At 31.4% G+C, this 13,307-nt stretch overlaps 1 protein-coding gene across 1 annotated transcript; it reads left to right on the top strand.

Annotated features, from left to right (window-relative positions):
* Window positions 1–5,774: 5,774 nt before the first annotated feature.
* LOC25495505 (protein NSP-INTERACTING KINASE 1) lies at window positions 5,775–11,021 on the top strand. Its single transcript, XM_013595730.3, has 11 exons — window positions 5,775–6,131; window positions 6,292–6,424; window positions 6,541–6,612; window positions 7,134–7,277; window positions 7,385–7,456; window positions 7,550–7,609; window positions 7,892–7,989; window positions 8,232–8,381; window positions 8,501–8,842; window positions 9,390–9,769; window positions 10,406–11,021. Exons 1-11 carry the CDS (start codon window positions 6,029–6,031, stop codon window positions 10,727–10,729), a joined length of 1,878 nt encoding a protein of 625 aa, XP_013451184.1. The 5' UTR covers window positions 5,775–6,028; the 3' UTR covers window positions 10,730–11,021.
* Window positions 11,022–13,307: the final 2,286 nt, after the last annotated feature.

Genomic DNA, 13,307 nt, shown 5'->3' with positions numbered 1-13,307 from the left:
TTCATATTTAAAGATGTTCATATGAAATAGACTAACAAACCATATCAGGTTTTCAAAAGACCATATTCAAGCTTATGATAGACGGCATGTCAAGTTAGACCTTAAATTTTTTATCAAGTCAGGTTTAACCCTTACGAAATCTAACTCGACTTTGCTTATTCTCACACCTAATATCAAATAAAACTTAAACATTTTATAATACACTTTCTCATTTATCGTCTTTTATATTTATTATTTATTTACTAAAATAAAGTTGATCTTTCTTAAACCTCAGCACTTAACTAATGATATTGTACAAACTTCCATGATGATCCTTGAGATTCCAATAGGTAGCAATTGCATGATAGCTAGAGATGCATGTGGATCGTTCACGGCCAAATTTTCATACAAATAGAACATTTCTTAGACCCTTGCTGATAACGTAATACCCAATGCATGCCCTCATAGTAATGTGATTACTACTTCAATAGCTACTAGCTAGTATGCTACTAGTGCATCATGATTTAAAGAGGTTATCAACTTTGTCCAATCTTAAAATAAAAAACCTTTGTCCAATCTCAAAATGCCACGTGTTCTACTAATAAAAATTTATGCCACGTGTTAAGTCTAAGTGACATCTCACATATGGTAGCTTTTCCACAAGGGTGAAGAAAAGACATGGTAAAATAAAAAAGACAAATAGAGGGTTACCTTAAAATTTAATCAAAGGTTATGGTCCCTTTGCCTTGGGGTTGAAGGTGATGTTTGGGAAATGGACAATACAGTCTAGCTGTCATCTCCTATTCTCCTCAAATAGGTCCTTATTTGTAATGTTCTTTTCTTATATTTCTATTTGTTTTTCTTCCTTTCCTTGCTACTTCTATATTGATCCCCATTCCCCATCGTTTTATTTCAAATTTTTGTTATTAATTTAAATTTAATGTGAAAGTGTCTAATTTTCACCCCTCACAAAAATCAAATAATTCAAAGTTGATCTTTGAGAAAAAATAACTCTTTTTTAGTCTCTTAACAAAAATAAACAAGAATGACATGTTTGTTCTTGTGTGAAAGGGTATCACGCAACCTATTTTGTGTGCATTTTTAAATCGTGATAATGATAATATGGCATTACACATGTCATATAGAAGGGCATAAGAAACAAATCGGTCCCTATAGTAAATATATATGCTAAATTGCATTTTTAATCCCTTAACTATTTAGGTAGTATCGCTTTGGTCCATCAATTAAAATTTGATTTATTTTGGTCCCTTAACTTCTCTCCGTTACACATTTTGGTCCTTTCCGTTAGTTTTAATTCAAAAACGTTAGGTTTTCTTCATTTTCTTATGGAATTTTTCGAGGATTCTTGTTGTTAAAGGTTGATGGAGATGATATGAAGATGAAAAAGAGGAGAAGAAGATGAGGAAAATTTAACGTTTTTGAATGAAAACTAACGGAAAGGACCAAAATGTGTAACAGGGAGAAGTTAAGGGACCAAAATAAATCAAATTTTAATTAAGAGACGAAAGCGATATTAATTAAATAGTTAAGGGACCAAAAATACAATTTAAACTAAATATATATAAGGAGATTATTTAGTCTTATATAAGACTTTTAAATCTATAACACACCCCTCATCTTCTTTATTCTCATTGTTCTTTTCTCCACTTTTATTCCTCCTCCATATTGAAGGAATAAATTATCATTGTGAGATGAAATCATATATGCATGTAGTTAAGACACACAAGAATATCAATATATATTTCTTCGGGTGTTCTTATTTTAAAGTTTTATCTTGATTATATTTAAAAGGAAATGGTGATCATACATAACAATAAAATTCACAGCGGAATATAAATTCTCTTTATTTTGATCATTATGAATAATGATGAATCAACGATTGAATAATTACCTCTTGTAGTGTGTCATCTTTAATTATAGTCGAAACTAAGGCGGTTGATCACGAAATGAATGTCAACACATCTACTCAGTCAACACGAACATAATTCCTTCACTCATAGTGCTCGTTGTTGCAAATGGAGACTTAGAGGGAGAGAAAGTGGGAGAGAGAGGTGCAATTTAGGGTTCAAAATGACCAGGGTATTTTAAAAAATGAATGAGTAATTTCACTTCTAACACAATGGTTTTTTTTTTTGTCATGTAGTCTAGTGACTAGAAATCACATTTTTTTAAGGAGAATAAGTGGGGTGTCTGGGGTTCGAATCCGACCACTGTATATAATAATGCATGTCCCTGCCAACTGAGCTATGTTCACGGGGACATGATTTTATTATAAATAGTCATGCAATAATTATTAAGTTTAAACAAAAACTCATTGACCTATAAGACTTTTTTCCTAGAGGATTGACCTATAAGACTTACACCAACAATATTTTTCCGATGGTTGATGTTCATAACAGCGATGCAAAACTCACATTATATCTAACTATATGCCAAAAGGGACATTACTAAGTTCTCCGATTAGTTCTTTTAATAATTCATTGTTCATATGCCAAAAGGGATATGAAAGTTGTAACACCCTAAATTTTCAAGAAACCCTAGGATTGTGAGCTGACGTGTGATAAGCTTACAATACCCGGTGCACTACTGAGTTAAAGTTTAATAGAAGAATCATGTCAAGCCTGTTATTTTGAGTTAAAGTTTAATATATTAAGTAATTTATTTATCAATAAACTATTATGCAGCTGGATCAATTAATCTCCTTTAAATTCAAATTAAAAGATCAAGTGCGACCTCGATTTCTATTCCCTCAATTTCGTAACTTTATGCAATCGAGTAGTGAATTCCTTCTCTGCACTTGATTCTTACATGTTCGGATATTCTTTACAACTTTTTAATACAAAATCTTTCTCATTTGAGGAATTAAAAAAATTATATTGAAGGAAGGTTTTGAAGATTTTATAAGAATTATTCAAATTTAATTTATATTATTATAATATTCTTAAACAAAGCCATAGAATCCACTTAAATGATTAGGATATCCTTGTACTCTTTTTTTTAGGGGAGGGTATTCTTGTACCTTAATGTGTGAATCCCTGATTATACATTTGGGTCTTTGTATGTTATATGATGAGTAAATGAATTTGTACGACGTAACGTCACATACTTCATGCAAGATTTGTTATTAGAAGTTGATTGAATATTGGTGTAAAAAATTCACACAGTTATTAGACAACAATTAAAATATTGTTTATGTTGTGCAAGCATTAAATCAAAGAAAATTAATATTTCCCACTATAATTGAGCATGGACCTTTTTTCAGCTTGAGAGGGACTTAAACTAATGTATTAATTGACAGATTTCATGATAAGGGAGCAAGGAGGCACACTAAAAAGAAAGAAACATGATTAAGAGAAAAATGAGTGTGATCATAGAAAAAGCAAAGGGAGAGAAAGTGAGATGAGTGACAGCTTTTGCTTTTGAAAATTTTGCCATGTTTGAACAATTTTAGGGAATGAGGGTCAGCCTGATAGTGGTGTATGGAATCTAAAAAGCACACCTCTACCAATGTCATGACAACATTTTACCATTTTTTTATTTTTTTGTCAAATAGCATATCGGCTAAAGAAAGTCACGGTGAATAAATGGGGAGTTTGGGGTTTGAACTCCGACCATTACATATATATGTATTATCCTTTACCAAGTGAGCTGAGCTCAACAGAGAGACTATGACTATGTATATATAATAATACATGAGAAATACTATATAGTTTGTACGTAAATATACAGTGAAATTTACATCTATTATCATGGTTACATTTTAAGATTGCGTCAAAAAAAATGGTTACATTTAATGATATAACATTTTTTAATTAAATAATATTAATTATTTTATGAAAAAGGCTTTACCTTGAGCTTTTTTATTTTGGTCAGAGGAGTATAAGGTTCGAACTCTGACCCCTGCATAATATTTTATCCTTACAACTACCAACTGAATTGTATTTACAGGATGCCTCGAACTTCTCTTTAAATATAAAATTACGTTGTGCCAATATTTCGTAAATGGCCGATCTTATCCAAAATATTAGGGAGACCGGTATATGTAATTGGATATAAAATTCACCATCAAAATAATGGAGAAACCGATAAAAAAAATTGGAACAAGAAGAAAATTGACCCTTCTATATGTAATTGGATATAAAATGGAAGATAATTGGAATATTTTTGTTTTTAAAACGACTTATAATTTAGGATCGAGATAGTGTTTAATACAAGAAAAACACTACTTAGCAATAATTTGCATTGTATAAAACAAAATAAAAAAACCAAGAGAGATCTTAGTAGTGGGTCATAATATATAGTGGGTGACCAAATCCATCATAAATATTAAATATCGATCCCCTAGAACCTCCACCTCCTCGAGATTCTTACATTCTCAATACTTTGGGTTAAAATAATTTGGTGTTTGGAACTTTACTGAATGGCCAAGCTCAGGGAATGTTGGATTCTTCAAAGCCCCAAGCAACCATAATCTTATCTCACACACAAGGTTTATCAATTCATGTGTTAAGGTTCTTTGAGTAATACAAGAAAACAAAAAACATGTATGTACTGCCACTTAGATAAAGTATATAGAGATTTTGCCACTTTTGCATCAAAACATAAACAAGAAAAAAAAAAGCATTGTGGTTTTATGCTATTGTTTTTTTAAGGGTGGTTTTATGCTATTGTTGATACTCATATATTGGCCTAATTTAGATGTGATTTCACATCAATAAAGTATATTAAGAAAAAAAATTGTAGTGTAAGTTATGTATGTATCTTGTATTTGATTATTATTAATGTGTGTTTAACCTTGTTAAGAGTCTCATATACAACGTTGATTTTAAAAGAGTTGTGTTAGGTGCAATATAGAATCTTAGTTGATATAAGAGTTTATTCAACTTTTATTGAGCTATACACTATTGCGTCACACTCTAGATACTCAACCTTAAATGTGATGATGTGTTTTATGAATCTCACATTAAATGAGAAAAATCAGTTTTTATTGACTTTTCTTCTTTTCAAACAAATTAATAGTATTAATTAAAAATACATTTAAAAAGAGGTAAATTTGTAGGTATTTAAAGTTTGTGGGTAGCGTAATGAAATTAATTCAAAATTTTCTTTTATTTTAAAATAAATAAAAATAAAAATATGGCATATCATTGAATAATTGGATGTTGGGTATATATTTATCCAACCAAATTTCATAGGTCATAAAAAGATCTAGTAATACTTTTTTTTTTTTAAGAAGCTAAAATGAAATATATTAACACAATCAAATGGTCTTCCTAATACAAGGTATACTAAGGAAGTAATACCAATCTACAAATAGTGTCTACACAATAATTACACACCACCTAAAACAAGAAAAACAAGGTATTAGCCAATGCCTAGAATCACAAATGGGTTAAGCCATCAACCATGATAGTTTGAGGGAAGACGAACAAAAAAAAATGTAGTAAATTATATTGAGATTCTTATTTAAAGATATTTTTTCCTTTTCAAAATGTGCTTCCAACTAAGGACAAATTAGTAGATGTTTACTAGTAAAAATATTATGACTAAAGGACATATATCCCTCATGCACTAGTGTTATATTTTAATATATAGTATTTGGCTTTATATACTTTAGTTAAAATAAAAAATTTCTAAAACCTCTTTTATGCTTTATTGGCACATGCATGATTAACACAACATGAATTTCCAATTCTATCCTTGACACATTCTCTTAGAACCATACATACCATAAAATTTTCACCTTAAATTAATTTCTGTTTATAACCATTTACATATTATCTTGATCAATACAAAAAACCTGACTCAATGACAGGCATGCTAAAGTTACCTTTATATTATTATAACATATTCATGAACCTGTCTTTTTTTGTTCTTGTGTTTGTTTCTGACACAAATGTTTTGGTGAATGGTAGATTCTGTCATGAAAAAAAAGTGAACATGGTTTCTTTCTTATTTTGAAAAAAACCACTTGAGAACTGTTGTTATCAATATCTATCCATTACTTCAATCTTGTTTGTTTTGTTCAATGAAGATGTTTAGAGGAGAAGTTTTTCTATGTTTTGTTACATTGTTCATGTTTTGGAGTTGTGCAAATGCTTTGCTTTCTCCTAAGGGAATTAACTTTGAAGGTATACTTCAAATTTTATAATTTTATAGTATGTTCGAATTGATAGTGAGTTTAGCCAAATTACGGTGACACTGTGATTTTGTTACGGTGGCTTACTGTGATTCTGACAATCTTAAGTGTTTAATTTTGAAATGAATTTTTCTCTGTCTTTGTAAATGCAGTGCAAGCTTTAGTGAGTATAAAAGAATCATTAATGGATCCTCATGGAATTTTTGAAAATTGGGATGGTGATGCTGTTGATCCATGTAGTTGGAATATGGTTACTTGTTCTCCTGAGAATCTTGTTGTTAGTTTGTGAGTAATTTTTTTTTTTCTCAATTTTTTTTTTGTATATTTGAAGTTGAAAAAGTTTCTAAAACAAAGCTTTCTATGTTGAAGAGTTTAATGATTTTGGTTTTGTTTTGGTTTAGGGGCATTCCTAGTCAAAATTTATCTGGTACATTATCTTCAAGCATAGGAAACTTAACCAATCTTCAAACAGTGTAAGTAATCAGAAAGCACTTTTTTGTGCAATTCAAAATTCTCAAGATTTTGTTTCTTAGTCTGTTTGGTTCTACTTTTAGATGCGGCAAAATTGATTTTGACATGTTTGGATTTTCTCGATAGAATCGATTCTTGTTCCAGAATCGATTCTAACTTGAAGCTAGAGTTTGGAACTTTTGCCTCTACAACTGATTTTTAATCATGAATTATTGTTCAACGTAGTTTTACATGAATGTATCAAACATAAATCAATTTTCATTTAACTCACCTTTAGCAAGTATCAATTAATTCAAAATCTGCAGAATCCATACTTAATCATACACTTGTGTTTATTACTTCCAACTCTATGAAGAACGGACACTTGTCGGACACGTACGACACCGACACATCTAATTACACTTAATTATGTGTTTTTTTAAAATTACTAGCGGTATCGGCGTGTTAGTGTTCGTGTCCGTATCCGTTCTTCATTTCCACTGATACAAAATCAGGCATATTTTAATTTTTACTACTATTTCAGTGTGTTACAGAATAACAACATAACTGGACCAATACCTTCAGAGCTAGGAAAACTTTCCATGCTTCAAACACTTGACCTCTCTGATAACCTCTTCCATGGAAAAATTCCTCCTTCTCTTGGTCATCTGAGAAACCTTCAGTACTTGTAAGCATTTATGAGCTATTATTAAAGATGAAAAGATTTTGTATATTAACATATTTTTTAGTAGTAGCATGATTTTTAGAGCTAAGAAGTTATTGACATGATTTCAGGAGGCTTAACAATAACAGTTTCTCTGGTGAATGTCCTGAGTCACTTGCTAACATGGCACAACTTGCTTTTCTGTAATATTTTTAACCTTTCTTTCTTTACTTGGTTAATTCATTTTGTTGTTAATTGTATTTCTAAAGATGACTTGTTTCTGATCATTATTTCAGTGATTTATCATTCAACAATCTTACTGGTAATGTGCCTAGAATTTTGGCGAAATCATTCAGGTTACTCTCTCTCTCTATATATATATATATGTGTGTGTGTCTATGAAGCACTGACATGGACACAACACTGACACTAATTCGTAGACACCGGTGATCATATAAGAAAATATAAGTAATTGAATATGTAACAATAAACCATATGTGTCAGTGTCGTGTTGGTGTCAGACAACAAACAAGCCTTCAATGTGAAGTGTCGGAGCTACATAGGTGTCGATATCTGTAGTTTTTAGAAAATTTGGTGCTAACTTTGAAATTCTTCTCATTCTCTCATGTTGTTTTCAGTATTGTTGGAAACCCTCTGGTATGTGCAACAGAGAAACAAACAAACTGCCATGGCATGAAACTCATGCCTATGTCAATGAACTTAAACAATACTAACTGTAAGATCCTTTTTAAAATCTTTGAATGAAATTTTCCTTACAATTTCTCTTTACTTTCACACATGCTGTACTATGGTTCTAAATTGCGGTTATGCTGCGAGCTTTGACATTGCGGTGAAATGCGAAAATAATAGCCGCAGTAGCAGTTGTGAACTGCAATTTAGAACTATGTGTTGTACTTCAATATATTCTGCATAGCCATTGTATTGTTGATTGAGAGTAAGTTATCTTTGCTTCTCTAGATGCATTACCATCAAGAAGAACAAAAGCTCACAAAATGGCCATTGTCTTTGGTTTAAGTCTTGGATGCCTTTGTTTGTTAGTCCTTGGTTTTGGATTTATACTTTGGAGGAGACACAAACATAATCAACAAGCATTCTTTGATGTTAAAGGTACATTTGATTTATGACTTGAACCCTGATTTATAACTCATAATAAGTTTCGTTTCACGATTCGAAAAATAGGTCCTCTAATTAACTCTTTGAATCTTGATTTGATAACCATGTTACAGACCGAAATCACGAAGAAGTCTACCTAGGAAACTTGAAGAGGTTTCCATTAAGAGAACTCCAGATTGCTACTCACAACTTCAGCAACAAGAACATATTGGGAAAAGGAGGTTTTGGAAATGTCTACAAAGGAATTCTTTCAGATGGCACACTTGTTGCCGTAAAGAGGCTCAAAGACGGCAATGCGAAGGGAGGAGAGATACAATTTCAGACTGAAGTTGAAATGATCAGCTTGGCAGTGCATCGAAACCTTCTCAAATTGTATGGATTTTGTATGACAACATCAGAAAGACTTTTAGTTTACCCCTACATGTCCAATGGAAGCGTCGCTTCGCGTCTGAAGGGTAAGCTCAATTCTATAATTTTGTATGATAAATTTTAACATGATTTATGATAGAACAATATGTTGTCGACGGAGATGGATCAACTTGGTTTCCCTCCACTAGAATTTGAAATGGCAACCTACAGAACTATATGTACCAATAATTTTTGTCATTACACAAGATTTTTGTCAGATACGAAAAACACAAACAAAAAACGCACAAGATTTGGTCACGGGCTTCAGCCAATTGTGCCTAGTCTCCGACTACAGAGTGTTGCATCTATTTTATATTATTCAAACTTAGGGTTATAGATTAGTACTTGTATTTAAATACCAGTATACAAGACTACCTTGAACCGTAGAGCGGGGGACTTCGCCCCCGCACCCTCAGTCACCGACCAGCTCGAACAACCTGTCCACATATCTAAGCCTAAGATTTTCAATTTTGAAAATCAACTTCAAATTAAAGAATACAATAATTAATTACTAGGATATTACTTCAACATGCTTCACATGTTAAAATTTCTGGAACCGTGACTGATTCATATACCAATTTTTGTTATTTCCAGCTAAACCAGTGTTGGATTGGGGGACAAGGAAGCAAATTGCATTAGGAGCAGCAAGAGGACTATTATACCTTCATGAGCAATGTGATCCAAAGATAATCCATAGAGATGTGAAAGCTGCAAATATATTACTTGATGATTATTGTGAAGCAATAGTTGGTGATTTTGGTTTGGCAAAGCTTTTAGACCACAAAGATTCACATGTAACAACTGCAGTGAGGGGGACAGTAGGGCATATAGCTCCTGAGTATCTTTCCACAGGACAATCTTCTGAAAAGACTGATGTTTTTGGATTTGGCATTTTGCTTCTTGAATTGATCACAGGTTTGAGGGCCCTTGAATTTGGAAAAGCAGCCAACCAAAAAGGAGTCATGCTTGATTGGGTAACCTTTTCTTCTTTCATCATTTATTGAAGGCTCGAATAACGAAAATGGATTCCCTGCAGTTTGGATATCCATGCTTTCGTTTGGTCAGTTCATTTGTGATAGTTGGATTAAGATCAAACAGTTCACAAAGTATGGAAATTTTGATTTTTTTTTTTAAATCCAAAATACCAAGCTTGAAATCCGGACTGCTTGATCTTAATCCAACCGTCACCGTTGTGCTGACTGCGTGAATTCATGATAACCACGGAATATACTGCTAGGAATCTTGATCCGTAATGTACTTATCCTATTTTATTTTATTTTAGTTCGTACAAACCATTTTTGCCGATTTTAATCCCGGAAGAGCAGAAACTTTTGTTTATGGTCTTAATTGTTTTGGATTTAGTCCCTAAAATATGACATCAGGTTTATTTTACTGGGACTAATTCAATATGTACCAAATACTACATGGACAATATCAAAATAACAAAAACCAAAAATAAATATGTCTCTTTTTAAGAATTCAAATTGACATACTATTTTTATAAGGACTATATAGGTTATACTGCAGGGACTAAAAATTGCCTTCATTAATATCCATCTACATTTGTTAAAGAATAAAAAAGTTTAAGCCATTGTATTATATACATTTAGGTGAAGAAAATTCATCAAGAGAAGAAGCTAGACTTGCTTGTAGACAAGGATCTCAAGAACAACTATGACAAGAATGAGCTGGAGGAAATTGTTCAGGTTGCACTCTTGTGTACACAATATCTTCCAGCCCACAGACCGAAAATGTCCGAAGTCGTACGCATGCTTGAAGGCGACGGTCTTGCCGAAAAATGGGAAGCTTCTCAAAGAGCGGATAACACTACCAAGGGCAAACCGTATGAATTATCTTCATCAGATCGATTTTCTGATCTTACCGATGATTCTTCTTTGTTAATCCAAGCCATGGAGCTTTCTGGTCCAAGGTGAAATTTTCCTAGACATTTTTTTTTTTAGTTTAATAGATTTTTGTTTTTATTATTCTGTTTTCTAGTTTTCTAAATAGGTTTCTATAGAAAGTATATGAAATTTAAGATCATGTGATAGTTGGTTCCATTTAGATAATCCATGAGGGTTATATGTTGTATGATAGAAGTGTTCCAAAGCTGAAAAAGGCTGCTGGTTTTTGCAAATGTATATATACTTATTTGTTGAACTTGAATTTGTAATGCATATATTTGTAACATTAAAAGTAAATGAAGACCTTTACTAGGTTTTTTTTTATTCTCTCACTTTTGAGAGGAGTTATTCACTTTAAACTTTAGTGTCTCTGATATTTTATTTTAGGTCAATGGTCCAAAAATACTACATCTGCAAAGGCTATAAGATTAACACATCTATATGATTGCAAAGAAAATAAAAAGAACAAAATTTCCCCAAAAAAATAAAAATAAATAAAGAACAAAAATTGTGGTGTCATTCAATTGCTTGCATAAAATATATTGATTTAATTGTATGTTCAGTCTCTTATGTTTATTTTAGATTTTAAGTTGGTGCCTTATGTTTTAAAAGTTTTATGTTGGTCGAACATGTTATCCACATTGAAATAAATTAGCCCCTTCTATCACTCGGTTGTTTAAAGATATGAGTTGAGATTATGGGCATCGAAATCTAACTTTTTTTTTTTTTTGGTCAAGTAGCATAGTGGTTAGAACTCACACAATTAAATTGTGGAGAAGTGGAGTGTCTGGGGTTCGAACCCCAGCCCCTGCATATAATATGCAATATCCCTACCAACTGAGCTAAGTTCACGGGGATAAAAAAATCTAACTTATTTACAAAATCAATTTTAAACTTTTTTTTGTTTTATTAAACCCAATATTAGGTAGTGGAAGGGACTAATTTATTCAAATCTGATTAATGTTTTGGATCATCTTAAAACTTTCACAACAAAAGAGATAAACTTGAAACTTTTAAAACATAAATGACAAAATTGAAACCTAAAATAAACGTAAGGGACCAAACATATAATTAAATCAAATATATTCATCTTTGAGTCAGTTCTTTTTTTTTTTTTACAAGCTTTGAGTCATTTTTTTATAGAAATATATTCAACTCTTGCTTATTATTCTTTTTAAATATAAAAATTAATTATAATTTTTTAATTTTTCTTCAAAATAAAAAAAATTGATGAAAAAATAATAAAAACTACTCTACCCATTATATGTCGGATGCCCCGTGCATCGTACGGTTATACACACTAATTATAAAAAAGATAAAATAGTAAATATAATAATTTAAAGAGTAATGATACATAGACACCCTTAGGTGGCAATACACTATTTGACACTCACACAAAAATCTGTCACGTAGTCACGTGGACCCCGCACTAGCACACTTTCTCTTTTCTCTCCTCTTCTCTCTTCCTAATGCATGGGATGTACAAAGATGTAGGGAATAAAGGGTATCTATGTATCATTACTCTAATTTAAATGAATGGTAAAAATTGAAGATAAAAGTCAATCTAAAATTATGTGTCTCCTTTATATATATAGGTATAAATAATATATAATAAACACATTTTCAAAATGTCTTGTTACCTCTCAAGATTATAATGGCAATGTCAAATAATTCTTGCTATAAAAACACTCACTCTTCGGTATTTGCGGTCCTAGAGTAGTTTGTTCCACCATATGAGTGTTTTCACTTAATGCAATGATACTTGAAAATAATTATGTTTATACAAAAAATAAGCAGTGGTACAACACAAAATATAACAACACATCACATGAAATAACATAATATGAATTATATGAAATTGAACAATGTTTTGTCTTGTACGATGTTTAGTGGACAATATACCATTTTGATATTTTAGACAATTTGTGTTTGGAACAAAATGTTATGTTGTAGTTTGTTGTAGTTTAAGGAGTGACATAAATTTCAATGAGAGGGGTTTGTCTTTGGCAATGTGAGGTAGTGTCGGTTTAGTATGTGTTTGGCATTGCTTTCAGGAAACTCAGTTTTGATCTCAAAAAGCCAGTACAACAGAAGCTGGTATTCCTAACTTCTGCTTTTGTGAAACTCAGTTTTGATTACAATGACATGTATAGTTACCAATATACCCATATTTTCTTCCCCAATTTCCTATGAATAAACATCTTTCTTCTTCTTTATTTTTGTAGATCTATCCTAATTTTGTTGGATTTGCAGATGAAAAAGGAAAACAGTGATGAGTGATGGAGAGATTTGTTCTTAATTGATGAGTTGTGTAATGGAGAAATGGTATCAGAGAAAAATGGTGAAATTGGGAAGAAGAAAGGTTAGAAGAAGATGAAAAAGGAAAATGTAGAGTATTGAGAGGTGGAGAAAAGGATGGAAATGGATAGTGGGTAGAAGTGGAAGCTTATGGAGAAATGAAGAAGGGAGAGTGGGGGAGACGTGAGGGAGTTATTAAAAATAACTCAATTGATCAATTTTTTATTTTTTATTTTTATGAAAAAACTCATAATTTTTTTTTAAAAAAAACTCTTATAATATGAAATTATTATTTTTAAATAAATTTGTG

This window comes from Medicago truncatula, chromosome 6 (genome assembly GCF_003473485.1).
Source record: "Medicago truncatula cultivar Jemalong A17 chromosome 6, MtrunA17r5.0-ANR, whole genome shotgun sequence".
Classification (NCBI taxonomy): Eukaryota; Viridiplantae; Streptophyta; class Magnoliopsida; order Fabales; family Fabaceae; genus Medicago; species Medicago truncatula.
Note: the sequence above shows the minus strand (reverse complement) of the source record. Positions and strands in the feature narration are given on the sequence as shown.

Excerpts from the sequence above, each read along its gene's own strand:
- LOC25495505 (XM_013595730.3), top strand. The coding sequence starts at position 6,029 with ATGAAGATGTTTAGAGGAGAAGTTTTTCTATGTTTTGTTACATTGTTC. Across the intron at positions 7,990-8,231 it reads GAACTTAAACAATACTAACT|ATGCATTACCATCAAGAAGA; the intron begins GTAAGATCCTTT and ends TTGCTTCTCTAG. Across the intron at positions 8,382-8,500 it reads AGCATTCTTTGATGTTAAAG|ACCGAAATCACGAAGAAGTC; the intron begins GTACATTTGATT and ends ACCATGTTACAG.